Here is a 27999-nt window from a genome sequence, read left to right as displayed (position 1 = left end):
TATCTCATGACATGGGGCTTTTTCACATCTAGAAGCATGGGCAGGTGGGATAGGGGGCTGCAACAAAATGTTTAACAGAAAGAAAACCTCACACACCACCCTTGGCCACCTCGTAACAATAAGGTACACTCACATCACATGCAATGAAATTCTAAAGAACCCTGCAAGTGAGGGAGAACAGTGGAAGCTCCTCTGGTGGTGAAGAAAAGAGAATTGGAGGGAAAGTTTTCAGCAGAGCACTAGTAGCAACCTCAGGATTTATTTTTATTTCATTTATTTCTTTATTTATTAGATTTATATCCACCTTTCCTCCCAGTAGGAGCCCAGGGTGGCAATTCTAGCTACACTTGCTAGGAAACAACGCCCATTTATCTCAGTGGAACTGAGCAGACATGTCTATGGGTAGAGACACACTTACTGTTCTGCCAGTTCCAATGCATCTCCACCTTTCTTTTCAGAAAATGGGAGCACACAATGTTAATCAAACCTTACCCCCTTTTACTGTAAAACCTGGTGAGAGCAGCTTGAGTGCATTTTTTAAAAAAAATTCAGCTTCAAACAGATTTTGCAACTGGTGAGCAACTGTTGCCCCTCCAGGTGTGACCAATGGAAACACTTTGCTGTAAGTGACTAGTGTGCTCATATTCTATGACTGAGCTGTAAATCTTCTAAGATCAGGTATTTATCGTGAATCAGCAAGACTACTGTATTTTTACCTGGATTCTTTCTGTTGCTGTAGGCCATAATTGTCTGCATAAAACTTTCTTCAGTACATCTGGAAGAAGGCTCACGGTTATGAGCATAATAATCCCCAGCCATGCAGGACCACTAGACAACATTTGTATGAACACATAGTACATCCTCTGGTAATTGAGAAAAGGCCTAATGGGTGGAAGAAAAACAGAACACAATCAAAAACACTGGTGGTCTCAACATGCATATTTTAATATCTATTACAGGGATTTATACCTCACTTTCAAGTTTCCAGAGTGGCTAGGTTCGAGGAATTAAAGTTCATAGATTTTGTACTGTATAGTCAGATCAGCAAAACCAGATTTTCTACCAACCATCACACACACTAATCTTTAATGCCTGCATACCTATATTTATCACGTATCATTCTCCCTTTGCTAGAACATTAATTTCTCAAGCAACTCCAGCTACAATCAATCGAAAGAGCTTCTTAAGAGACATGAAGAAATTAAAATTCAGCCCCAGTTAGTCATTAATAAAACCTCTTTCTTGTTTACCCACAAACTTAGTAACAGACTTCTCCAGAGACTCAGACAGAGGTCTTTTGCTGCTGATGTCAGACCACAAGGCACTACCTAAGGACTCTGGGTGGTAGCAGGCCCCACATTCTTTATTTCTTCTGCCACCAGAGCAGTTTGTATGAAGGCAAAGGGAACTGCAGTCTTGTTCCCTGTTGCGCAGCAGCACCATCCTGCAGATGGCTGCAAAGGTGGTTTTTTTAAATAGAGCACATGATAAAATCCCATGTTTCAGACTATATAATTTCTCAATCCAATCAAGTCAAATCATGTGTGAAAGGACTCCAGCATACACTAGCACTCTCCATTTAACTCAACAGTTGAGCTGACACATAGTTGAGGAGTAGGAGCTGGAAGTGTTGGTAGATAAAGGATGCTAAGGGTGATCGTGGAGAGATGAATGGTCAGTGTCTGAGATCAGTCTAGGAGAGTCCCAGCAGGGACGAAGACAGGGACTGGAGGGACAGAGGAGAGATACAGACAAAGAAACCAGGACAGTTTAGAGACCAAGGATAAAGATTAACAAGGAAAAAAGGAGATGGAGAGAAAACAGGTGAACTGCAAAAGGAATTTGGGCTGCCTCAGCAATGACAATGAAGAGGGGAAAGAGGAAGAATGATAGGACAGGGGGGTCTAACCAACCTCACAGGATTATTGTGAGAATAAATATTGAGGTAGAACTACACAAACCACTCTGAACTTCTTAAAGGAAAGGTAGAATCTAAATGTAATGTTATTTGTGTATGTAACATAGTCACCATGATGAGACCTCAGATATAGCTTTCACTCATGTATGTCTGCTTGTTTTTAAGGTGCCTTGTTTTTTATTGTTTCAGCATGATTAATTTTATCTCATACCTTTTGTACACCACTGTAATATCTGTATAGCTGAAGGATGAGTTATAAATATTTTGAACAAATATTCTATAATCTATTTTTTTTTTTTTGCAATTCTAGGAATGGCATTTTCATTATGGTTCACAGAGATTGCTTACCAGATGATCCCTCCCCAGAGAAGGGAAAAGACAATGTAGAAAAGTAGTGACCCCCAGATAACAAAGTGATTGATCCATGTCCAATAGTGTGTGTCCAGTGCAAGCTGTTAAAAAAAAGATATTTAGATTACTGTCCCAGGTTAGATGTCATTATAGAAAGATGACTATGTAAATATTTTATTTTGCACATACATGTGGGACTCCACGGTTTTCTGAACAAACAAACTTAAAAAACCCCATGAACTCTGACATGTACCTCCTGTAGCTTTTAGTGTTACAGAACAAGTGAGATAGACTGATAATTACTCTTAAATAAGACAATAAAGCTGAGAATCCCTCAGTACTACATATCGGCTCATTGTTTGTTTTTAACTACTGAGTAAAATAGTAAAATAAAACCTTCTACCTGAAGAATTTACATTTTGTTCCTTCTTGTGCCAGGAACACACTTCCTTTTACAGCACTCTAATCTTAGGAACATAGAAAGCTGCTTTGTACTGAGGCAGACTATTGATCCATCTAGCTCAGTACTGTCTACACTGGGGATTGCCAACTCATTGCCTACAGGGACCACTGGTACCTCCAGCAGGTAACCCAGAATATGAACTTTCAGTTTGAAGAAAAGCAAGTTTCTAGCCCTCCTAGAAAGAAAGTTGTGGAGCAAACTGTGCAGGTATTCTTCTATGCAATTTCTGTGATATGAGCCAGCTTCATTGCTCCTGCCTGTCAGAGTTATTAGCCAATGAATAAAGTCAGACCTGTGATTGATAAGTGAGCTGTTTGGGCACCAGGTAATAGGAATCCCTGGGGTCCTACAAAGATTCTGTTTTGCCCTCCCTTCTAGTGTATATCTTCTGCATCTGTCTTCTCTTCTAATCCTTGGCATCTCCATAGTTTGCCCTTCCTTTTTACCTAGCAATCAGGATGCATCTTTTCTGTGCTGGGTTCACCTGAGACATCTCATCTAGACAGGTAGTGTCTAGAAATTATTTTCTGAAAAAGCTACTATACAATAAGTATGGGTGAATCCCCCTTCTCCCAAAAGGCAAATGTGAAAACTCTGCAAAGAGGCTTAGGCTCAGTGCAGTTTAGTTTATTATGCAACAGCCAACCAGGATTTTTGCATGCACACCAAAAGAGAGACACACAGGAAAAGCATTAAAACAAGTACAAAAAAAGAGAAACAAATAATTCAGGAATATAATATATATCTCAATACTGCAGAAATACTGCACCAGCCTGACCCAGGTCCCTCTGCTCCACTTCCATGATCCATGGCAGGAACCACAGATCGCAGGACAGGAGCTTCCGAGCCACCTGCCATCCCCCCGCTTCACCTACCTTTCTCTGCTGTTTTTTGCAGCTGCACGCACAGGGGTGCCATCAATCAAGATGGTGGCCGAGGTTTCTGTAAGGGGCTGAAGCCTCTGCTGCCATCTTGGTTGATGGCACACACACACATGCATTGCTGCCATCAACCAAGATGGTGGCAGAGGCTTCAGCCCCTTACAGAAACCTCGGCCACCATCTTGATTGATGGCAACCCTGCGCGCACTGCAAAAAACAGCAGAGAGAAAGGTACATGAAGCGGGGGGATGGCGGGCAGCTCGGAAGCTCCTCCTGTTCTGCGATCGTGGAAGGGGAGCGGAGGGGCCCCTTAGGGGCCCCTGTAGCTCCAGGGGCCCTCAGACCAGTGCCCCACCTGGCTGCCCTTTAGAACCGGCCCTGCTGGGAGTGCTCCTAGATCCAGCTCTGTCACTGGAGGCGCAGATGTCCTTGGTGGTTAGGAGTGCATTTTAACAGCTTCGACTGGTAAGACAGCTACAGCCATTCCTGGAAGAGGGATAGCTTGACCAGAGTTTTCCATCCATTGGTAACCTTAACGTTGGATTACTGCAATGTACTCTTTGTGGGGCTACCACTGAGTTTGGTCTGGAGGCTGCAGCTAGTGCAAAATGTAGTGGGGTGGGGGACTACCACCAGCATATAACATCTTGTTGTCATGATCTGCACTGGCTGCTAATCTGCTACTGAGCCAACTTTAAGGTTTTGGTACTAACCTATAAGTCCCTATACAGAAAAGGACAAAATTACTTGAGAGACTGCCTTATCCCTTTTATACACAATATGTCACTGGGTTCTGCAGGAGAGTTTCTTCATCAGGTCCCTAAAATATCAGAAGCCTGCCCTACAGTTATTCAGAACAGGACTTTCAGTGTGACTGTCTAATTCTATGGAACAGCATTCGTGTTGACAAAAGACAGGCAATCACTACTTGTACTTTCCGAAAACAACTGAAGATACTTTCAACAGGCTTTTCCAGCTGCCTTAGATGTTCATTTTGCATTGTTTGTTTATTTGTTTTCTACTGTTTTAAAAACTATTTTAGCTTTTTTGATATGTTTTGTAAATTGCCTTGACAGACATGTGGGTGATTCATACATTAATAAATTAAATTAAAATAAACACTGTCTTATCTGGATTTATCTTGAGTTTACTCAGCTTCATTTTAATTTCTTTTGTCCTGAATCTATTGCTGATCCATTTCATTGGATATCTTAAAATTCTAGTATTATAAAACAAGGAGGGGAAAAAACCCTTCTCTACCCAATTTTTCACAGCATGCATAATTTTATAAACCTTTATCATATTCCCCTTTAGCTGCCTTTCCCCCTAAATTTCAAAATCCCATACTTTTTAGCCTTCCCAAATGTGGAACGTGCTTCAGAAACTGGTACAAGTTTGGTTTTAATAGAAGACATTAAGAAGATCATACCTTCAAGGTAACAGTGAATACTAGTACAGTGAACACCAGTGTCCCAAAGGTCCAGTTTCCAAACATCTATAAGGAAAGCATTCATAAAAAATAAGTTTCAGGTTCTACATTCTAGTATAGCAAGTGTCATTTAGTGTTGTAATACACCAAAATATATACACACTTGAGACTTTCCTGGAATTAATTCAGTTGTCCAAATGCAGATCTTTATGTAGCCAAAATGGCCCCATCCATGCAGAAGATGGAGAAATTAACAGGTTCGTAATAACCTAAGGGTTGCAGAAGTACAAAAAAATTCAGGGGAAAAGTCCTGAAGTGTGGAGGGAGAAGTGAATGTTGGCTGACTTTTGGTGAGAGCACAAAACCAGGGGGAAAGGGAAACCTGAACAGGAGCACTCTGCACTGCAACATGCTTGTTGGAGGTCTGAACCATGAACAAAATGAATGCTTTGCTGATATATTCTCCTTTGCACCTTTATCATCTTTACAGTATTCTTACAATTTGTTCTCTTCTAGATCTCTTGCTGAAAGCATCTTAAAAACTACAGATTTTTTAAACGAAACTGAAGAGAGCAGAGAGATGAACAGAACAAATGTAATTCTGTCTATAAAAACAGGAGGGAGGATGAACATTTTAATGGAAGGTGCATGTACAGTTATGATGTAAAAAAGTATAGAAACATGCTGACTGCAGTTCTATACAACAGGGGTGACTAACCTTTTCCAGATATTTTCACATGCCCCCAATTCCATGAAAATAATTCAGGATACCAACACAGCATCTTTTGTTCAAGTTCAGGTTGGATCCAGAAATTCACAGTTGGAATCCCCCTCATGCAACTACTCCCTCCTCTCTACAGCTGTCCCCTGAAGAGCTTCTCTTGAGGGCCCAGGGTTGCTCTGGTATATAAAGTAGGGGGACAAAGTGAGAAGATAAAAACTGAGAGTAATCAAGCATCTTGTATGAGGAGATTTTTCACCTTTGATTTTCCACAATCTTGCCTATTCCAGAAAATGTTCATAGAACTATTAGCACCAGAAAGGGAAAAGAACTAGAAACTGACGGATGCAAGAGTGAAATACATCTCAGGATGTTTCTGTTTGCTGAATAATCAAAAGAACTGTGCTGAGCAAAAGGCAATCCTTTCTGTTCAGTTGCTACTTGTTTCCATGATGTAGGTTAGTGTCTGATACTGACAAGAGTTAATATTTTCAAAGTTATCCTCCCCTATTTTTAAAACCTTGTCTTCATAACAAGTGTAAAGCTCACAAATTCAGAGTTGTGTGGAATGAATGAAAATTAATCTGATACTAATTTTTATATTAGAGGAAACTGCACATCGATAGATACTGCATATAGATGTCATGAAGTATGGGTGTTATAAGAAAAATATACAATAGTACAATACCTTATCACTGCACAGGCATTTTTAATGGAAGGAATAAGATGAATGCTTTATGTCATTGCGAACCTTGTGGACTGTAGGATGTTCTGGTTTGTACCATGTCTTTACAACAGGACCGGCCAAATCAGATTTCCTCATCCCAAGTGCTGATCTTCCCTCCCTCCTTTTACTTTTACATGGTTTTTGGGTTATCATCAGAATCAGAGAACTAGTATCCTATTGGTTTATCTTTCTTCTATTTCTCTTATATGATCTATAGATCAAGATAGGTTGGTGTCTGCCACAGAACCTTCTAGAACAATTGGGCCAGGGTACACCCCTATGTCACATAGGCATACCCACTATGGAGCCACCTTTTAAAAATAGCCCCAAAAAGTGGCAATTTGATTTGCAACACAGGGATAATAATACTGTCCAAACTTAAAGAGCTGTTGCAATAGATGTAAAAAGCTCTGAAAGCTTGAAATGTGCTATAGAAAAGCTACTGTACTACAGAAATGGTATTGCACTGTGCCTTGTTTTCTTTTTGGTGCTTACGGAAAAAAAATAACAAGAAGTATAACACTGTTTTATTATCAATAGGGCCTAGTTGTTAGAACTTGGTGCATGTAGCAGATGTAATTATATTCAAGGTATCTCCTGAAAGATATGCCCTGACTACCCTATCCTCACTTTGACTGGGAAAAAGACCTGAACACTTTAGTAGGCTACATGAAAGGCACAGGAGTAAAGAGACATGATGCTGGATTGTTTTATTCTACATGTCATCTCTAGGCCTAACCCAGACCGTTCGAGGGGGCTGGAAGGGCAGGAAATCTGTGAAAACATGTCTCTGTAATGGTGGAAAGAAGGTAAGAAGAATCAGGTCTTTTTAATAGGAATTCCAGGCCTTTGCTTAGAGTTAAGTTTTTTTAATGGGATGACTACGAGTAAACGTAAAAAACAAAATACCATGTAGAATGGGGATTAAATTTCCATTGCTCTGGGCTCCATGAAGTAAGGGTGAGATACAAATGCAATAAAAAAGAGTGTATTGTGTTAATATAGATATTTTTAAGTCTGTAACAAGGTTTTTGAATACTCAAAGTTCTGCATATTTAGGATAAATGATTCCACAACAGATATTCAGCAACTAGTTTGCCATTCACTTCATTTATGAAAATGAAAAATATATAATTTACATTAACTGTCATGAAAATTAATTGATTGCCTAGAAGTTGAGGCCTATTACTTCTTTTCTGTGTGACTTTCACTGCTGAAAAATATTATGCCAAGTAAGGGCAACATAGTGGTACTCTTGAGTCCCTCAAGGATCGGTATTGGGACCTGTACTTTTCAACTTGTTCATTAATGACCTAGAATTAGGAGTGAGCAGTGAAGTGGCCAAGTTTGCTGACGACACTAAATTGTTCAGGGTTGTTAAAACAAAAAGGGATTGCGAAGAGCTTCAAAAAGACCTCTCCAAACTGAGTGAATGGGCAGAAAAATGGCAAATGCAATTCAATATAAACAAGTGTAAAATTATGCATATTGGAGCAAAAAATCTGAATTTCACATATACGCTCATGGGGTCTGAACTGGCGGTGACCGACCAGGAGAGAGACCTCGGGGTTGTAGTGGACAGCACGATGAAAATGTCGACCCAGTGTGCGGCAGCTGTGAAAAAGGCAAATTCCATGCTAGCGATAATTAGGAAAGGTATTGAAAATAAAATGGCCGATATCATAATGCCATTGTATAAATCTATGGTGCGGCTGCATTTGGAATACTGTGTACAGGGACTTCCGGGAAGGGTGACTTAGCCTGTGCCTGCTTTTGAGACGGGCTCCTGCCTCAAAAGAAGCTTATTCAGATATATCAGTCAGTTTTTTCTTTTTTTTTTGACTGATTAAACTTCTCCCGGGTAGGGAGAAACGAAGAGATTAACCTCAAAGCCTATTTTTGTTGGGACGACCAGATCTCATTAATTTATGGGACGAGGTCCAGCCGACGAAGGTGGGACGGATTTTTAACAGCAAGCTCTATCTGATAAAGCGAACGTTCACCTTATCTTCTAAGAGAGAACGCACTAACAGGCAAGCACCCTTCTTTCTATATTTTTCTTTTACTTGACTTAAATTGTTGCTGTTTAAAAGAGATTTGCCAGATTGATCAGTTTTTGACATCTCACTGGGGAGCCATAACTTCTCTCTGCTACGCACTAATTAATAGCTTATCTCTGTTTTTGTTGCAAAAAGCTGTCCTGGATTTGCATTCTAAAGATATACACAGAAGAGGGATTTCTATTCCAGATTTTTATTTTGAAAAATATTATACTGTTTTGAGACTACTCTCTTTTTGGTCTATTTTATTTTGACGAATCTGTTTCTTGACGATTGCCATTAATTGTTTCGATCCTGGGAACTGCATTTTGTTTACTTAACTATTGGAGAGATAAGGCTGTCTGCTCTGTTTATACTGTGATGTCACCAAGTTTGGAGTATTAACCCAATTGTTGCTGAAATAAGAAGTGGTTTTCCTATATTTTTCTTTTAAAATGGCAATTAAGAAAGTGGCTGAAAATCTGGAAATAACTATGTTTCAGAAAATAATGGATGAGATTGAGATAATGAAAATTGAATTGAGTAAAATGAAGCAGGAGATTAAAGATATAAGGGTCCCTGTGAGAGAGGTGACCCTGGAAGGGGTCCCTGTGAGAGAGGAGACCCCGGAGATTGGAACAGGGGTCCCTGTGAGAGAGGTGACCCTGGAGACTGGAATAGGGGTCCCTGTGAGAGAGGAGATCCCGGAGATTGGAACCAACGTGGAACAGGAACAAGATTTGGAGTCTATGGACTTTAGAAATAAAATCTATTGTTTGGAACTCAATGTTATCTCTGAAGAAATGAATGAAGATTCTAGAGATAAAGTTATCAATGGCATGGATAATCTTCTGGACTGGAATGATGTGATGGAGCCCAATATAGAGAAAATCTATGGAATTAACTGCAGCCATGTGACAATGGAAAAACTTTTAAGAGATGACCCAGTGTATTTTGAAAAAAAGAACAGAGATATGATTTTACAGCAGTATTTCAGCAACCTATTCAGAATGGATGGCAAGAAAATATTTGGGATAGAGGTAATCCCCATCAGACTCTTACTATATGACTATGGCTTTGACAGCAAGATTATTATGGAATACTGATAATGGAAGATTGGATATTGAAATTACTGGACTTAACAAGACTACTGAAGATGGAAGATGGAAAATGGAACTAATAGAGATAATAGAACAATGGCTACTGAAATTATTGAACCTAACAGATTCTGATGTGATGGATTAATTGAAATGTTTATTTTGACTATGGTTATGACAATAAGATTATCATAATTAGTAATGAGATGGATTAATCGATATGCTTATCTGGAAAAAAAAATTGATAGATATATTTCTTAAAGAATTGAAACCTCTCTTTGACTTTTTGTGGAAAGAATAAAGTAATGTTTATGAGATTTGATGATTAAGTAAGATAACTACTGGAGGAAAGTGATTTTATAATATGACTTAAGAGACAGGATTGTTATATATTATAGACTTATAACTGATTTGATCTTTGACAAATGGGAAGTCAATATTTTACTCTTTATTTTTTATTTTTGTTTTTTTTTCTTTTTTTCTTTTTGTTTAACTATTTTTGATTTTGTTTTTTGTCTTTGAATGTTTTATGATTTTGTCTTGTATGTTTTATGAAAATCTGAATAAAAATTATTGAAAAAAAAAAAAAAAAAAAGGAATACTGTGTACAGTTCTGGTCGCCTCATCTCAAAAAGGATATTATAGAGTTGGAAAAGGTTCAGAGGAGGGCAACCAGAATGATCAAGGGGATGGAGCGACTCCCTTACAAGGAAAGGTTGCAGCATTTGGGGCTTTTTAGTTTAGAGAAAAGGCGGATCAGAGGAGACATGATAGAAGTGTATAAAATTATGCATGGCATTGAGAAAGTGGATAGAGAAAAGTTCTTCTCCCTCTCTCATAATACTAGAACTCGTGGACATTCAAAGAAGCTGAATGTTGGAAGATTCAGGACAGACAAAAGGAAGTACTTCTTTACTCAGCGCATAGTTAAACTATGGAACTTGCTCCCACAAGCTGCAGTAATGGCCACCAGCTTGGATGGCTTTAAAAGAAGATTAGACAAATTCATGGAGGACAGGGCTATCAATGGCTACTAGCCGTGATGGCTGTGCTCTGCTACCCTAGTCAGAGGCAGCATGCTTCTGAAAACCAGTTGCCGGAAGCCTCTGGAGGGGAGAGTGTTCTTGCACTCAGGTCCTGCTTGCGGGCTTCCCCCAGGCACCTGCTTGGCCACTGTGAGAACAGGATGCTGGACTAGATGGGCCACTGGCCTGATCCAGCAGGCTCTTCTTATGTTCTTATGTTCTTCAGAAGAAAGATTCTCCTGAATTTTACAGATAAACTGTTCAGCTATTTACCTTAAGGCTGTAAGTTCCTCTGTCACATATTTATAAATTAGGGGTGCAAGCTATTGTCAATTAATTTGATAGTGTCAATCACAGCTCTAAACAAAGATTAAAATTTTCCTTTCCAGTTGATACATTTTTCAGTCAGCTTCGTAGCTGACAACCAGAAAAACATTTCTGGACAAATTTAAGGTTCTGCTAAACCATAAAGCTAAAAGATATTTACTAAACTTGGAAGAAAAAAATTAAAGATGACCTTGTTTATAGGCCTTTCACTGCAATATTTCCATAGCTGCTGGAGACTATCAGTGTTCAGCTGAAAACGTTTTTATGCTTGGATGTGTATGAATACAGATTGGTCTTGAATTTGAATTACTGGGAAAAAACCATTTTTTTAGCCCTGGTGTGTAACTATGAGGAGGAATATTTCATATTCCTAAATTATCTACAGAGTAACATATCAGCTGATAACCCTTTTATAATTCTTTAAGTAAGTAAGCATCCTTGAAACTATGGAGAACTGCTTTTCTTGCATCACTGCAAACAAGCGTAGCACCTCCTTGGTTGCTGATTATTTATAATTCATCATGATCTTGCCTCATGAGAGCTTGTACCATGAGGATAATGCTGCAGTTTTAACAATCTGGGCCCATGACAATAATAGCAGAAGAAATTGTGTGAGATATATTCTGCAATGACTATATAGCAAAGCAAGGCTATATCTTCGTCCTACCTTTAACATTCAAGTAAACAAGAACAGAAAATTCTCTTAGGTGCATAAGAAAGTTAGGGAAGCTAGCAGAGGGGAAACATAGAAAATGGAAGGATAATTAGAAATCATTTGTGTTTTCTTACAGTTAAACCCTGTTCTGAGAGGCTCTGTCTAAATCAGAGCTTGGAAAAGTTACTTTTTTGAACTACAACTGCCGTCAGCCACTGGGCCATGCTGGCTGGGGCTGATGGGAGTTGTACTTTAAAAAAGTAACTTTTCTAAGCTTGGTTTAGAATACAAGTAATGGGTTTTAACCAACAAGCGGTTGTGCTCGTGGAACAACTTCTGCTCACACAACAGAACTTCCTCTGCTTGCCCCATGCATGTGCTCTTGGGGTTCCCCAAATCTCTGGAGGAGATTTTGGGTGGAATGGGGGGACTGAGGGAGGGGACACCTACCTGTCCTCTTGTATCAACTACACTGCCTGTTTCCTGGCTTAATACACTCAATGCAAAAATCATAGCAAAGCACGGGGGACTGCATATTTTTATCTATTTTAAAAATCTACACTCTGTCCCTCATTTCTACCATTGCTGGGATAACTTTGCACATTACTCTAAACCAGAGGTGAGAGACCTTTTTCAGCCTAAGGACTATATTCTATCTTGGCCAACCTTCTTGGGGTTGCAAGCCAATAGTGGTCAAGAATGAGCATGGCCACAGTGGGTGTGGCCACCCCACACATTCTATCACACATATTGTACATACAGCATGCATGTACCCACCCACACACACACACACACACAGTCACTCTCCTATCCTGCCCCTAGCAATTAAATTTGAAAAAAAGTATTTTAGCTTTGTCAATTGTTGAAAAAGAGGGAGGCGATATTAATAAAGAACACTTGGTGACACATGGAAGATTTGGGCAGGAAAGTCACAGCACACGGGGAGGGTTAACCTTTCCTTCCCAAACTGTACTCTCCATTAAGATTCCCCTACCAAACTACAATTAGGTTTCAAAACAGGAACACAGAAACATAGGGAGCTGCCTTATATGCAGGAAATCAGACCATTTGTCCATCTAGCTCAGTATTGTCTACATTGACTGGCAGTGGCTCTCTAGGGTTTAAGATGACATTGTTAGTCCTACCTGGAGGACCTTCTATATGTAAAGTAGATGCTCTACCACTGAGCTGTGGCCCTTTCCCAACCAAGAGGAGGCTGTTTTCAAGCCTAATTGCAGTACAGGGAGCCGTCTTTGTTGAGGGTGAGTTGCAGCACATGAAAAGGGGATGCTTAACCTTTTCCTCTTCAGCTGCAACCCTCCCCCACAAAAATAGACCCAGTGCTGTAATTGGCTTGGGGGAAAACCCACCTCCTACTGACACTAATAGAAGGCTATTTTCTAGCACCTAAAGCCTGCATGGGAAGGCAAAGTGAGAGGGGATACTATGGGTTGGATGGGGAGACCTCACAGGCCACAACTGGTCCATGGACTGCCTGTTTGCCACCCCTCCTCTAAATCATGGTTTGTCATAATGTGTACAACCTCTAATGAGCTGCAGTAAACCTATAGGTTGTGCCTCTTCATGCCTCCCCCACCTTTGATTTTTTTTCCTGCTAGCTACCTCATTTCCATGACTTCCAAAGCTGACTTCAGCTAAGCAGTACATTTGTTTATTTCTGAATAGTTATCTTTTTAAAAAACACAGCCAGACATGCATTGATCTAATTTGTGTAAAATTATATAAACAAAAAATTAGTTGAGCAGGAAGAGAAAGTAACTAGTCAAGTCTCTAGTTCTTTACTTTTAAAAAGTGAATTAAGAGCTGCTGTTTTTTATTATTTCAGTGCAGCAGGATGGAAATAAATAGAAATTTTGAAAATATTCTTTACAGAAATATCTGATCTATTGGATAGGGAAAAAGGAAAACACACATCATGACAAAACCACGGTAGTCTTACCATGTGAGTGTTGGCTGTCATTAGCTGAGGATAGGAAGAGAAGCAAGTAGCAAAAAAGGAAAAAAAGCAAGACACAAATAAAATAGACTACATAAATGTCACCAGCAAATAAAAAGCACCAGGACCTTAAAATTATATTGTGTCACTTTACAACAAGTACAAACAAAAATGCTTTGAAGGGATATATGTTGTCAATGTCCAATTAACTATGATGCATATTACTATGATATCTGGATGTCCATTTCTTAAAATGGAAGTTATGAATAAATAAAGCAACTGAAAATATAAAGTATGCACTAATGGCAAAATGAAACACATTAATAATATATTGTTCACAGAAGAAACTTTTTCTCCTTAATTGTACTGTAACTACTTACTACAACTTCTTAACAAACAAATTTAGATTTTACCACTCCCTTCTAAACTCCCCATAAAAGCTATTTATAAATAACCATATTAATGAGAGCTAGTATATGAAACATTGGATCATACTTAATGAAGGAAAAAAGACATGAGTAACACTTAGGATTAATAATGTATAATTTCTTGATGTTTCCAGAGTAGTTTTAATGAAACTGGATACTAACCTGTCCATTGCTGGTCACAGTTGAACTTTCAAACAAGAAATAGGCACCAAAGAAAAAGACCACAGCATCAAATACTCCCAAGAAAGTCCAGTAAATGAATACACTCCAGTGAAGGTAAGCATTCTTGGCAACATCCCTGAATAATGACACAGATAATAATTTTGACATGTTAAAATAGAACAATGTGAAATTACAAAATGATTTCTTGAGTGACAGGAATACTCTGTTTCCATGTGACCTATCCAGAATGCATCTCTCTGTATTCTTATGTTGATGTCCAATTCTGAGTATATTGTAAAGCTTTGTAATTAATCTCAAGCCCTTTTACAAAGGAAGAATCAATATAATCAAGTATGCTGATAACACCACCTTAAATGATAAAAAGCAATACTAGAGGTCTCCAGAAGATTTGCTTTCATTTTCAAGACGTTGCTCTTTGTAAACTGAAATAACTTAAGCTTTGTTTTTAAATGGCCCTAGTTCACCCAGTAAGCTTTGTGGCTGAACACGAATTTGAACCCAGGTATTCCTGCTCCTGATATGACACACTAACTACTACCTTACATTTGCTCTTATGTATGGACTGTTATGCCATGACTTCATTTTTCTGCATATATGTATAAATCAACAACTTCTACATCAAGTTTCTTTTATTTGTAAGAATGCTTTCCCTCAAGATGTTTAAAGCAGGTAAGATATTTGGTCTTACCGTGAAATGGTTTTCTCTGTGCATATCAAAGATAACCTCAGGTGGGTAACTAGCTCCACCTAGTGGTTGAAGGCAGAAAGAGTGCTGTTCAATTTTGCGGAGACTTCCTGCTCTCTGTGGTTCCTTATCACAATTCTTTATGATAAGCAAATTAGACAAGAACAGACTTAACCTGTAAAAAACTGAAGAAAAGCAAACAGCACTCACACACTAAACACAGGCTCACTGAAACAATTATGGCAGCCCAGCCCTCATAGGGACTGGCCCTGAGGTCATCTTTGCACGCGCAGAGAAAACCGTTTCACGGTAAAACCAAATATCTTTTCTCCTGTGCATGTAAAGATAACCTCAGGAGGGACATACCAAAGCTGACCCATGTAGGGCAGGAATATAGCTGGGCTGTAACAACATTATTGGTCTGGGAGAACATGCTGTAGCACTCTCCTCCCAAAGGTCACCTCAGCAGAGGCGTAAGCATTTATTTTGTAATGCTTGATAAATGTGTTAGGATTAGCCCATGTAGCTGCTCTGCAGATCTCCAGAAGGGAACCATTGTGGGCAAGCACTACGGATGTGGGCCACTACCTCGGTGGGTGAACCGGCCTCAGGGAAGCATATGCCCATGTAATGCATGCTTTAATCCACCTGGCTAGTGTTGAGGTGGAAATTTTCTTCCCTAATAAAGCTGGACACAAACAAGCTCTTGTTGACAGTGGAAGTGAGACAACACTTTAGGATGAAAGGAAGGGACAGTGCAGAGAACAGCCCTATCTTTATGAAAACACCCAGCAATGCTTGTCAACGGACAGGGCATTTAGCTCAGACACTCTCCGGGCCAAGGTAATGGCCATGAGGAATAACATTTTGAAGGACAGTAGGCTGAGAGGAACTTTACTGAGTGGTTCAAAGGGAGGTTCCGAAGGGCAGTTAGCACTTGTGCAGGTCCCATGTCGGGTAGCGGTGCTCTGCAGGTGGCACTAATATTGTTGCTCCGTGAAGGAAATACATCAGGAAGGGATGAGATCCCAGCTGATTCTCTGGGGATCAGACAGAATTGCTGACAGAGCCGAAGCCTGATGCTTCAAGGTGTTGAGTCTGAGTCCCAACGCTAACCCATCTTGAAAAAAGGTGAGAACCTCACTGATACCAGCTTTCCTAGGAGATATCTTCATCCTCTGAGACCAAGCTGAGAAAGCCTTCCCTTGTAAATCCGAATAGTGGATGGATGTCAAGAAGCTATCATTGTCTCCACTACCGACAGCTGAAGGCCCTTTCTTAGCAGGCGTCATCTCTCAACTTGCAGACATGAAGTGCCAGTCCTCCCAGGTCTGGGTGGAGAAGCTGTCCTTATGATAGCAGACTTCCCTGGGGGAAATTTGCCAAGGAGGAGTAACCGCCAGGTTGAGAGTTTCAGAAACCAGGCTCTCCTTGGCTAATATAGAGCAACCACTAGATCTTCTGGAGTACCCTCAGAACAGCTGGAAGTGGAGGAAAGGTATACAAATGAGCTGCAGGCCACTGGGATGTTAGGGCATCTGTTACTTCCGCCTTTGGCATTGCGTATGTGGCAGTTGAGGTGGGTGGCAAAGAGATCCACTTTGATTCTCCCAAAGTGGTCCACTATGTGCTGAAAGGCCATTGGGTGGAGTTTCCATTTCCCCTGATAGATTTGCTCTCAACCCAACCAGTCCACTTCACTGTTGTCCTCCCTTCTGATATATTCTGCCAGGATTGAGCCCAGGTATAACACCGCCCATAGAAGTAGTAGTTGGGCTTCCCTCTGGAACTAAGCTGACTTTGTGACCCCCTGACTATTCAAATGAGCTTGAAGCAATATTGTCAGTTCTGAGAAGCACCGCCCCCTACTGCTTCAATCTCACAAACAGCTTTAGTGCTTGGTGGATTGCACATAGCTCCAGATGATTGATGGGGAGTAAGGACTCCTGTGCTGACCCATATCCTTGGATCATCTGGCCATCGTGTATAGTCTAATGTGAAGAGCATTCGCCAAGGGTTGCAAAACAGGATTCCTCTTACAGATTGGGTTCATGCATCCACCATAGTAGGTAGTGATGAACCTTGGTGATAGCAATAACCTTCAATGCCGCCTGGCCTCTATGTCGCTTTGGAAGGGCAGGAGCAGTTACTGTAGGGGAAGCGAATGGTGACGTGCCCAAGGAGTGGTATGGAATGTAGAAACCATCAACCCTGGGCTGCTGCCAACTGTATGGGGTTCACTGATGGAGAGGTCAGAAGATGTGACATTGCTGTACGTCTCTTTTTTATTCTGTCCTGTGCAAGTCTTATAATTCCGTGCACTAGGCAACAACATGGGTACAACTGGTTCTTGGCATGATTGATTAGAAAGCTGTGGTTCTTCAGAGAGGCTAAGGTGATGTTTAGATCCTCCCATGATTTGTGAATCAATGAGGATCAAATTAGGAAATCTTCTAGATAGGGGGAAAAAAGTGTACTCCCTGCATCCTGAGGTGTGCCACCTGGGTCGCCATGACTTTGTGAAAATCCTGAAGGCAGATGACAGACTGAAGGGCATGGCCCTGTATTGGAAGTGGTCTCTGTGATGTCCTTATATGTTAAAAACTGTAAATATGGTAAGTGTGGGTTTATATAGGGATAAATGGTAAGTGAATTGAGTAAGAGGGGGGAGTACATGGGCTAGAATGCAGGAGAATGTTGGATGATGATTGGCTGAGTGTTTTGAATGGCTGAAGGTATAAATGAGAGGATGACAGGTCGGTTGGTGAGAGTTGTTGGAGAGTCGTTAGTGGAGAGTTATTTGGATGGGTTGGTTGGCAGAGTTCTGAGGGAGGGTTGGATTCTATTAGGCTGATATTTGGGCAGAATATATATAACTGGAAACATAAAAGTGACACTATATGAAACCATACGCTTGTTAAACATTCCTAAAGTAATCTTGTTATTTCCTAGTGTTATCAAATAAATACTTTTATTGGTTTACCAAAAGCCTGATCATTGGCTGGGGATATACAGACCAGAAGGGAGGGCAGGGTAATTACTAAGGCTGAAGGGAAACTGTATCTAATGGTGGCAGCGGTGAAGGAAGAAATTGTAACATCGTCAAGTATCCAGAGCAACCCAGGATTGTATGCTTTATAGACAAAGATACAGGGGGGTTGTGGACAGCAAGGGCACCCAGACACAAAGTAACAAGCCATAGGGAGACTAAGGCCAAGTCTCTAGCAGTATTGTTTACAAGGAGTGGCTGGTGGTGGGATCTTGAGAGATCTGTGCTAGAGCAGAGTGAGAAAAAAATAAAAATGACGATCCTGACTGGTGGTGTCCTGAGGTGGTGTCTAGTGAAAGGCGGTAGCCACAAGCAGGTGGGAACTTGACAGGTGGAGCCAAAGGTGGGATCGTCAGTCTCCCACTACCGCGAACCTGAGGTAGCATTGGTGAGGTGGAAAAATAGGGGCATGCAGGTAAGTCTCCTTCAAGTCTATTGAGGTGAGGGAAAGGTGTCCATGCGAAACTTGCAGTATGTGACATACCTGTTTGAGTTCTGCAGGTTGAGTACCACTCTGAATGAGCCGTCTTTTCTCCCAACTGTAAAGAAGAGTGAATAGTTTCCTGAAAATCTCTCTCCTGTGAGAACAGGTTCTATTACTGGTGTCTGCCTTTCTCTCCCTTTTGTGTGGAGACGTTGAGATGGGAAACGGTATGAACTTTGGGTGAGGCGAGGATGTGAATTCCAGATGTAGTCCATGCTGGAGGGTCTGCAGCTTCCATTGGTCCGATGATATGGGCAAACCGGTGGAGGCAACCTCCCACTGGAGTGGTACTGGCATCAGAATTGTGTTTGTTTCCACGTGATAGAGACCTGAATCCGGTCCTGTTGGGGAACTGCTGTTGGCCCTTGACCTGGCTGCTCTGTCTATTTCAGAAGGGGTGGCTGGGCCAGCCCTCTTTAGCCTTTCCCGATGACCTAGAGCCTTGAAAGGGCTGGGACATCTGGTAAGGATGAAGAGTTCTCCGAAAGGACCTTCTATCATCTCTTTTCCTGATTGAGGGATTTCTTATTTTCTTTAGATTCCAGGACTCCTATGAGGGCAGTGTCACCAAACAGCTTGCCTCCTATATAGGGTTCTGAGGCCGGATTAGAACGAATTGTGGGGTCTGCGTCCCAATGGCGCAACCACAGTGTCCTTCTAGTAAAGACACCCACTGCCAGTGACTGCTGAGAATTACATGGCGTCTATCGATGTGTCAGCCATGAAGGTCATCACCTGGGAGATTTTCAGCAGGGACTTGCGGACTCGAGCTGGGTCTTGCTGTGGGCCATCCCATAAATCTTCCCACCAGAGGAGAGAGCCCCAGCAAATACGGAGGAGGCCCATGCTGCCCTAACTGATAAAGCACTAGCCTCGTGGATTCTTCCGAGTCCCTGATCCATTTTACATTCTGTATGGTCCTTGAGATGGACAACTGAATCCTTTAGGTTTACAATTTACTATGGGAGCATCTACCAACAGGACTTTCCGCTGGTCCATAAGCTGTTGCTCCAGTGTATAGTATTTACTGGCTTCTTAAACTGCAAAAGGACATTGAATTCAGATTCGATTAAGGAGTTTCAGCACCCTAGATTTCAGTTTTGGGTCTGGACACATGACAGAAACCCTAGATGCAGCCAGGGCTGGAGGGTCTTCCGGGAAATTCAAACTCAGTGCTTCCATTGCCTTGCACGGGGGGGGGGAAGTGGGCTTCTTGGAAGATCCTGTTGGTAGAGACCTCTTTGGATTCCGAATCCCCGCTCCACTCTTCCTCATCTGGAACAATTGAGTTATTGTCTGGGTCTGTGCTTGGGTCTTCCACATAGCCATGGTGTCTGTCTTGAGCAGCTGAGTGTGGATCCTGTGATGTGCGGTTGGTTGGTGGTAGTCTTGAAGCTCCAGATGCGTGCAGCGGGTCAGAAGCCTGAATGTGCTGAGCCCTCCCCAGGTTCTGGGAGGAGGGTCTAGCAGTCCCCCTGTCTTCTCCAGGATGTTGCGAAGAGACTGCTGAAGTTGACAGGTCTCTGGTCAAATCTACTAGCAGGGATTCCCTCAGTTGATCTTTCAATTGTTGTAGCACCAGGGATGAAAACTGCAGTTGCAGTTGCTGAGCATGGCCACATGATGGATGCGCATCCCCCCAGTTTGGACTCCTGCAGGGATGGGAGTCGACTGGGAGCCTCTTGAAATCCTGAGAAGGCCTCAGGAGAAGATGTGGTGGAGAAAATGTAGGTTGCCCTCCCTTCCTCCTCAGAGAGAGGTTCCTCCTCTCTTGCAGTCTGCAAGCAGAGCTGTGGGTGTCTTGCATGGCCACTGTACGTACATTGCCATCATTGTCGAGCCTCCGCTCTTTCTAGATGAGCAGGGAGGGGGAAGGCATGAATTGCAGGCACCTCCACGGCCAGAAGGTGCGGCAGGTCCAGCTGTTGTTGTGTCTTTTCCAGCCTTGGAGGAAGGGAGTATGTTAGATGCTCCGCCAATTCCCATGGGTGAACCCTCCCCCCTTCAGGATAGTGCTCAGCCTCCAAACGCCCTCTCGGAGCCGTTAGGGGAGGATTCCGAAAGAGCAGTAACTCTTCCTTTGCCAGGCTGTGAAAGAGCTTATGGGGGCAATATTAAAATGGAGGCCTGTGGCTGAAGCTGCAGGCCTGTATGGAGGCAGGAGGCTGAATGGCGGGCTGAGTCGGGCCTGATGTGGCCTGCATTGATGGTGTGTGGCCTGTTTGTGGCAGCGAAGGCTGTGTTGGGCCTGCTGCGGCCTACGCCGAGGATGGGCAATGGGGGAGCGGAGGTTGCAAGGGGGCAGAGGTTGCAAGGTAGCAGTTGGTGGCCACGAATGGCTCCATTAGGCCTACTGTGGCCTACTCATGGGCCTACTGCGGCCTACTGCAGCCTATTCTGAGGATGGATGTTGGGGTGAAAGGAAGGCAGATGTGGCAATGTAGCGGCTTGGAGGCGTTTGTTGGGCCGCTTGTGGGCCTACTGCGGCATGCTCTGAGGATGGATGATGGGTGATGTAGCAGCTTGATGGCCGCAACCAGCTCCGGTGGGGAGGAGGCAACGTGGGGTAGGCGGTCAGATAGCTGCTGGCAGTCGAGGGATGCTCCCCTGTGCTTGTTGCGGCCCTGGTTGAAGTGGGGGTGGCTGGAACTATTTCACCGGTGACAAAGTCGCAGCACTGGTGGGGTGGGTGAGAGGAAAACCGATGCTTGGTGTTTTAGGCGGGCAAGCCTCTTCTGTGTGCCTGCCAGCACATAAAGAACTTGGTTTGGGGGGGTCTCCCTCCCTCACAGCCTAAACTTCGCAGTCCCCCACTCCTCTTTATATAAGTACATATTTCTTGAACATCCACAGGAATGGGAGATAGGGTCAAACTGACACAAGAGGAATAACACCGAAAGATGAAGAAACACAGAAATGTACAGGCCTGAACCAAGAGAGCAGAGAGCGAAGTCAACCATCTTTGGTGAAGGCTGAAAGAGAACTGTGATAAGGAGCCACACAGAGCAGGAAGTCTCTGCAAAATTGAACAGCGCTCTTTCTGCCTTCAGCCGCTAGGTGGAGCTAGCTACACACCTGAAGTCATCTTTACATGCACAGGAGATTCACACAGTAACCCCTTAATGAAGAAATCTGGAAAGGCAATCCACAGCTATTACTACCACTGATCTAACCACCAAAAAGATGCAGATATTGAATCCTTGCTCTCTTTCTTGGACACTGATGGAACACAACCTTCAACCTTCTTCCTTCTTCCAACTGTGGTGGTAGCAAAGAATTTGTTTTATGCCCTTTGTCACTAAGAAGAAAATGTCTTAATCTGCTTATATATATTACATTATTTTTATGGTGGTACATTTATTTTACTATCTCAAATAATTTTTCACTGCAAATACAAAGCACTTTTTCTACCAAAATGTTTAAAAGTCCAAAGAAATTGTTGCTGGCTATAAAACATCCCAGAGTCTCTGGACTACCACTGCAAAAGCCCTGCGCAAGGGATGGGGAACCTCAGACCCATAGCCCAAATATGGTTCTCCAGGCATCTGTATCTGGCTCTCAGGACTCTCCCCAAGCTACACCCCACAGTAACCCTGCTCCACCCCTCTGTGAATGCTTTGGCTGGAATGTATCCTTGAACTCTGATAATTGCTTTGCCCACTTTTCCCTTTGGCCCCACCCACTTCTGGTATGTGGCTTCCAAAAGATTGTCCACAAGGGAATGCAGCCCTTAGGCTAAAAAAGGCTTCCAATCTACCCTACTGCAATATCTCATTGTTTCCTCAAGCCTCCAAGATGGACAGTGAACAAGGTGCCACAAACTGATCTCAGTTATCCATCCAAACAATTTTATAAACTCTACCTGTACAGTGAAGGGTCTCTGTTGAGTGTATCTGAACTGACATGTTGTTCCATTAAACTATACAACAGGATAGGAAGTGAAGTGAAGCTGATATTGTACAGGGTAAGATACGCAGTATCATATAAAGGCTGTAGATGGAAAAACAGATTATATTAACAAGCTATAATTTAATTCTAAGGTACTATAATAATAAAGATTTAAAGTGGGAAAATAACAAAGTAACCCTAGAGGATATTTGATATCATGTCCATTGTCCTGTATCAATTTCCTAATTATCCAATTTCTCTGTGGCCACACTCATCTATTCATGGAAAACCCCAAGGTGAACAGCATGTCCATTAATAAAACATCTAATAAATTTTGTGCTAAGGACACTGAGCACTGAAATAAATTAGTACATTGTATAGTCAAAAAGGCCACAGTCTAGCTAAAAGTAAGCATTCTCAGTCCCACTGATTTCCCGGTGGGAAATTTTAAGAGCATACTTCACCCTCTCTGGCTGGATCACGTCAGTTATCTGGGCCTCAAAACATGACATTCTTATAAGTCAAACATCATATGCCGAGTCATTGGGGATCACCTCTCATCTCAGGTAAATAAAAGAGCAACAAGAGACAGTGATCAGCTGGCTGAAATAAGAGCAGTCCTCTTAGATGCTCTTGGCCAACACTGTTAACAACCTTACTAATAAGGGCAAGGAATTTTAAAGGCTTTAAGGCTATGCTCAGTTGTGTGCCTTTTTTTTTTTACAGTAAATTTTACACTAACTGCAACAGTGAGTTCTGCTTAAAGTTTGATCACTTCAGTTAGCAAACCTCATATTGTTTATATAATGGGGAATCATGAAATGAGCATAGAGGATTTGTTGATTTCATTATATTCCAGGCAGAAATCTCAGCCTGGCAGTGGTGTCAGGTGCATATGTGATCATCCCCTTCATTGTGGGAAAAAAGTGACCAACAATCAGGCTGTACAATGTTTACTTGAATGCTATATCTCCCTAACCTCATAACCAGAAAGTCTCTGTTATTTTTCAAAACAATAGCCAAAAATCTTGTGGCACTTTTTTATGTTAAAAGCTTTCATGGGCCACAGTAATAGAATCATAGAATAGTAGAGTTGGAAAAGGCCATTGAGTCCAACCCCTGCTCAATGCAGGAATCCAAGTTAAAGCATGCCCAACAGATGGCTGTCCAGCTGCCTTTTGAATGCCTCCAGTGTTGGAGAGCCCACCACCTTCCTAGGTAATTGGTTCCATTGTCGAACTGCTCTAACAGTTAGGAAGTTTTTTTCTGATGTTCAGTCGAAATCTGGCTTCCTGTAACTTGAGCCCATTGTTCCAAGTCCTGCAGTCTGGGATGATCGAGAAGAGATCCTGGCCCTCCTCTGTTTGACAACCTTTCAAGTACTTGAAAAGTGCTATCATAACTCCCTACAGTCTTCTCCTCTCAAGGCTAAACATGCCCTCTCAAGGGTGTTTCCAGTCCCCTGATCATCCTTGCTGCCTGAACTTGTTCCAGTCGACTTCATCAGATGAAAGAAGTGACTGTGGTCCATGAACGTTTATGCCATGATTGATTGATTGATTAAATTTATATCCCACCCTTGCTCCTAGAAGGATCCCAGAAATTTGTTTGGGTTGCATCCAATGGTGGCTTTGTGCTAGTTGGAAGGCATGGCACCCCATTTCACCAATCCCCCCTACCAATTGTTTCCCTTTGTGCCACATCTCATACTTTTACAGAGGGCCCCCCAACCTTCACGAGGAGCTGGAGGGGGGGGCTTTGGATAGGAAGAATCAGCAAAACTCACGTGCTCAGGCTTGTGGATGCACTTTCATTAGCGCAAAGCCACAGCCCTTACATCTTCAATGCACCACAAGACTCTTTGTTCTGTCTGCTACAACAGATTAACACAGACACCCTACTGGACATTGTTTTCAGGACCCTGAATTTGTGACCCTGAATTATCTGTGTTTCTGATTATTTAGAAGTCTTCTAAGCTATAAGATACTAAGCAAGAGAAAGTGATAGAGATACATTTAAAATTCTACTGATCCAATAAAGAACATTTCAAAACATTAACTTGGTTTAATGATAAAGGGAAAAAAGTTTTCTGAGATACCTGCTGTGAAAACCCACAGAAGAACTGGTACAAAAATTGAGGGAAAATGAAACAGACATTCTGGAAGACAAAAGCAATATATGTTGCACAACATTTTCATACTATATAAATGAACTGGTAGCTACACAGACTCAAACACATATTTAGGTTTAAATGGATATAAAAATTTAGCCTTTAATAAAAATCAAACTCACAAAAAAGGCAACTTTTCAGTACTATGTGAATAATGGCAGTGAACAAAGACTGTATTTGTAAGATAATAAACAGGTATTGAATGAAAGGTATTGATGCTTTGATTTTTGTTTGAAATAGCTGGTGTGTTCTCCCCCGCACCCTGGAATTGAAGACAGAACAACCAGTTCTGGGGAAATACATAGCAAAATGTAAGGCCTGGAGAAAATAAAGAACAGTTTGCAAGAGAAAGGTAAGGAGAATTTAGACAACAGTGGCAGAAACAGTGATGATATGGAAGCAAAAAAGAAGGCAATCAGTCCAGCCACCACTAAGAGGAGACAGAAGCAGAACTAAAAGAGAGAAGAAAAGGAAGAATTGCAGTTGTGATTGTTGGGAGTCCAAAAAGGGGCACAGCAATTGTGTGAACTCCTGCAATACAGTACTGTGTACCTGTCTTTCTACACATGTATGTATGAGTGATACAGTGGAGGAATTACGGAGAAACTGATGCATGTATGAACTGGCTCAGAAACAGGAACACTCCCTCCTGTTTCCTTTCCTGCCGTCTAACACTCAAAATTTCCTACTGAGCTGAAAGGAGGATCAGGACATCACAGGACAAAATATATTTCAATTGTTTAAAAGTTTGATTGTGTTTGAGTTTGTTAATCAGATTATTTTCAGATTGATGCTGCTTTAAACCTTGATGCTATGAAAGAGTAGTGGATTGCTGCAGAGTCTAGGCTAGTTCAAATGGATATCATCACTGTGCCGACTGTGAAACCTAAACATGTTCCCTTGGGAAAAACATATCCTTAACATTGGCCCACACTTATATAGCTTTGCATTACTTATTATGTCCTATAGGGTACTGTAAGAGAAGTCCTTGGTGAATTTGGCTATTTTATTTTATCAATGAATTAATATATCAATTAGCATATCAAAGTAACAAAAAGATGAAATAAAAATAAAAATGATTTGGCTAACTGTAGTCTTGAGATGAGCTACTCCCTGAAGGAAACAAAACTCATGTGTCTAATATGCTGATCTGTTGTTATGAAACACCTGAGTTTGGCATTTTAAAGTAGAGATTTACAACACAAGGGACTCTGTAGTTGTAAGCATAATACCAATGAAAGTTATCACTAATACGATCTGGCCTAGCAGTGTAAACATAAAAACAAACAATCTTCCATTCAGCTTGGTCAACTGAAATTAAAAGCCAATTTGTGTTGCAGCCATCAAACCATTTGCTGCTTTGCTTACTACATTACTGGATATTCTAGACGTAAGCAGTTTTAGGAATGCAGGAGGTTTTTTGTGACCCAATCCTAAAGTTGTTGTGCCAGCAAATCAGTGCTGAGGATGAGGCACACCATCTGCTACAGATCATCAGATCACAAGCGTTGCATGTAGATAAGCCAACAGAAATCTTAGGGTTGAGGCAAATATCAGCTTTACAACTAGATATTCCTTCTCCATATCCAAGAACCCACTAAATGAGCAGAAAGCACTTCCACTAATATGGGCTGGTGTGAGTGTGTGCATGTGCAGATACTCCATTCATCTGTTGCTCTCACCGCCTGTTAAAAGCTGCCTCCAGTGTGTCACGGAATCTTCCAGATTATGAAAGGATGGATGCTGCAAATGTGGGGATACCTGTGTCCCCCCTGAATGAGATGAAGAGACTTCTGCTCATACAGTGACATCTTTAGATCCAAGTTAACAAGTCCAAAAAATAAGTTGCCTATGTCTGAACTGTTATTTTTTTTAAAAAAATACAGATTTGATACAGACGACATTGTGTTACCAGAAAAAAGGGGGGAAATGTACCTTATAAAAGAAGTATTGCACAAGTTCAGATATCCTGACATAATAAAAATGTCCATGAACAAGCAGCATTTTTTTCAAATGTTTAAATTTGGGTATTGCATAGTCACTGTTCCTTGCAGCTTGGCGGCCTTCTTTCCCAATAACGCCTAGAAGAAAAAAGTGATAGAAGCTGGTGGTGAAGCAATGTGAAGTGATGCAGTGAAATTGAACTGGGGATATGAATCATTGGATTTTTCTCATGGTTTAAATATATATTATGCATTTTGAGGCAACCAAGTTTGAATTTCTTTAAATTAACCTTTATGCTCCAATTTTAATTGTTGCTTTCCCAGATAAAGGAAACTGTCATCCTGGTCACCCTTTCACTGCACTCAGGAGGAGGTACAGACCTGGTTTGCATGACATGGTAAGCCAAAGTATAACTAACCGACATGGTATGAACGTGGGGGCTCCCAGAGATGAGCTTGCGCCCATTTTGCTTCTCCCTGGTCTTTTTGACTGCCACACCATGCTGAGCTATGCATGGTGCTAAGAAAAGAGTGTTTTCCAAACCGGGAATCATGGTTAAGCTTTCTCCTCACTAACCACAAGTTGCAGCCAAGAACAAACCTCTCTGGGAGCCTGCACATTCATGTGGTTTCAAGTAAGCCATAACTTGGCTTACTGTTGGGCAAACCAGGCCATAGACACAGGCTGGGTTCACATGTCACACTAAGCCAGGAGTAAGGAACCTCAGGCCCAGGGACAAACTGCAGCCCTTCAGGCTTCTCTAGTTTGCTCTTGGGGCTCTTCCCAGGCCACACCTCTCACTGGCCTTGCTTCATGTCTTCCTTGGGTGTTTTTAACAGGCTGGAATGTGTCCTTAAACTCTGATAATAACGCTTGCCTGGATGGAAGATAGAGGGGGATGTGTGAGTATGTGTAGAAACTAGCCTACTGTACAAAGGTGAAATTTATACCCATTGCTCCACCCACTTTTGACTCTGGCCCTGCCAACCACTGGCATGTGGCCCCTCAAATCCACCCAGAAGAAAACATGGCCCCCAGGCTGAACAAGGTTCCCCACCCTTCCATTAAGCCAAACCATGACTTAGCATGAATGTATGGCTTCGGGGAGAGGACATCACGGCTACTTTGCTCCTCCCCAGTTATTCTGCTGCTGCCATGACCTGGCTTAGCAAGTTGTCCAAAACCAGATCCATGGTTTAACATTCCCAGACAAATGATGAGCCACAAACTATAGGACAAAGCTTGGTTACAGTTTGTATATGGTCTGGAGAGAGCTAAACCATGAGTCTGGGTTTAGATGATACGCTAAGGCAAGCCATAGCTCAGTTCAGTTCGGCATAGTAGCAAAACGACTAGGGAGGAGCAAAGCAGCTGTGATCTTCTCTCCTAGGGCATGTGTATTCATGCTAAACAATTGTTAGGCTTAGCGTGACATGTGAACCAGGCTACGGAAACAAATAGGCACATTCTCTATCCCTGTTCCCCCCTTCACATAAATACACACACCTTCCATGTTCAAATAATCATATTTCTGTTCAATAAACTGAGATATGAACAAGACTTGTGCCTGTGCATGCA

At 41.8% G+C, this 27999-nt stretch overlaps 1 protein-coding gene across 7 annotated transcripts in view; it reads right to left on the bottom strand.

Moving 5' to 3' along the window:
• The window catches only part of ATP11A (ATPase phospholipid transporting 11A), a 148985-nt gene that overhangs the window by 7522 nt on the left and 113464 nt on the right, over nucleotides 1-27999 (bottom strand). For 6 of the 7 annotated variants that reach the window (XM_061626659.1, XM_061626658.1, XM_061626660.1 and 3 more), the window contains 7 exons: nucleotides 26413-26558; nucleotides 24406-24465; nucleotides 22282-22409; nucleotides 14181-14316; nucleotides 5043-5108; nucleotides 2267-2370; nucleotides 717-882 (listed from right to left, as the gene is read on the bottom strand). In XM_061626659.1, the coding sequence (XP_061482643.1) occupies nucleotides 717-882; nucleotides 2267-2370; nucleotides 5043-5108; nucleotides 14181-14316; nucleotides 22282-22409; nucleotides 24406-24465; nucleotides 26413-26558 (806 nt within the window). Of the gene's footprint in view, nucleotides 1-716; nucleotides 883-2266; nucleotides 2371-5042; nucleotides 5109-5869; nucleotides 5943-14180; nucleotides 14317-22281; nucleotides 22410-24405; nucleotides 24466-26412; nucleotides 26559-27999 lie in introns of those variants that run through there. The other variant, XM_061626663.1, reaches the window with a different exon arrangement.

Source organism: Rhineura floridana, chromosome 5 (genome assembly GCF_030035675.1).
Source record: "Rhineura floridana isolate rRhiFlo1 chromosome 5, rRhiFlo1.hap2, whole genome shotgun sequence".
Taxonomy (NCBI): domain Eukaryota; kingdom Metazoa; phylum Chordata; class Lepidosauria; order Squamata; family Rhineuridae; genus Rhineura; species Rhineura floridana.
The sequence above is the reverse complement of the archived record's forward strand: the minus strand, read 5'-3'. Positions and strand labels throughout refer to the sequence as shown.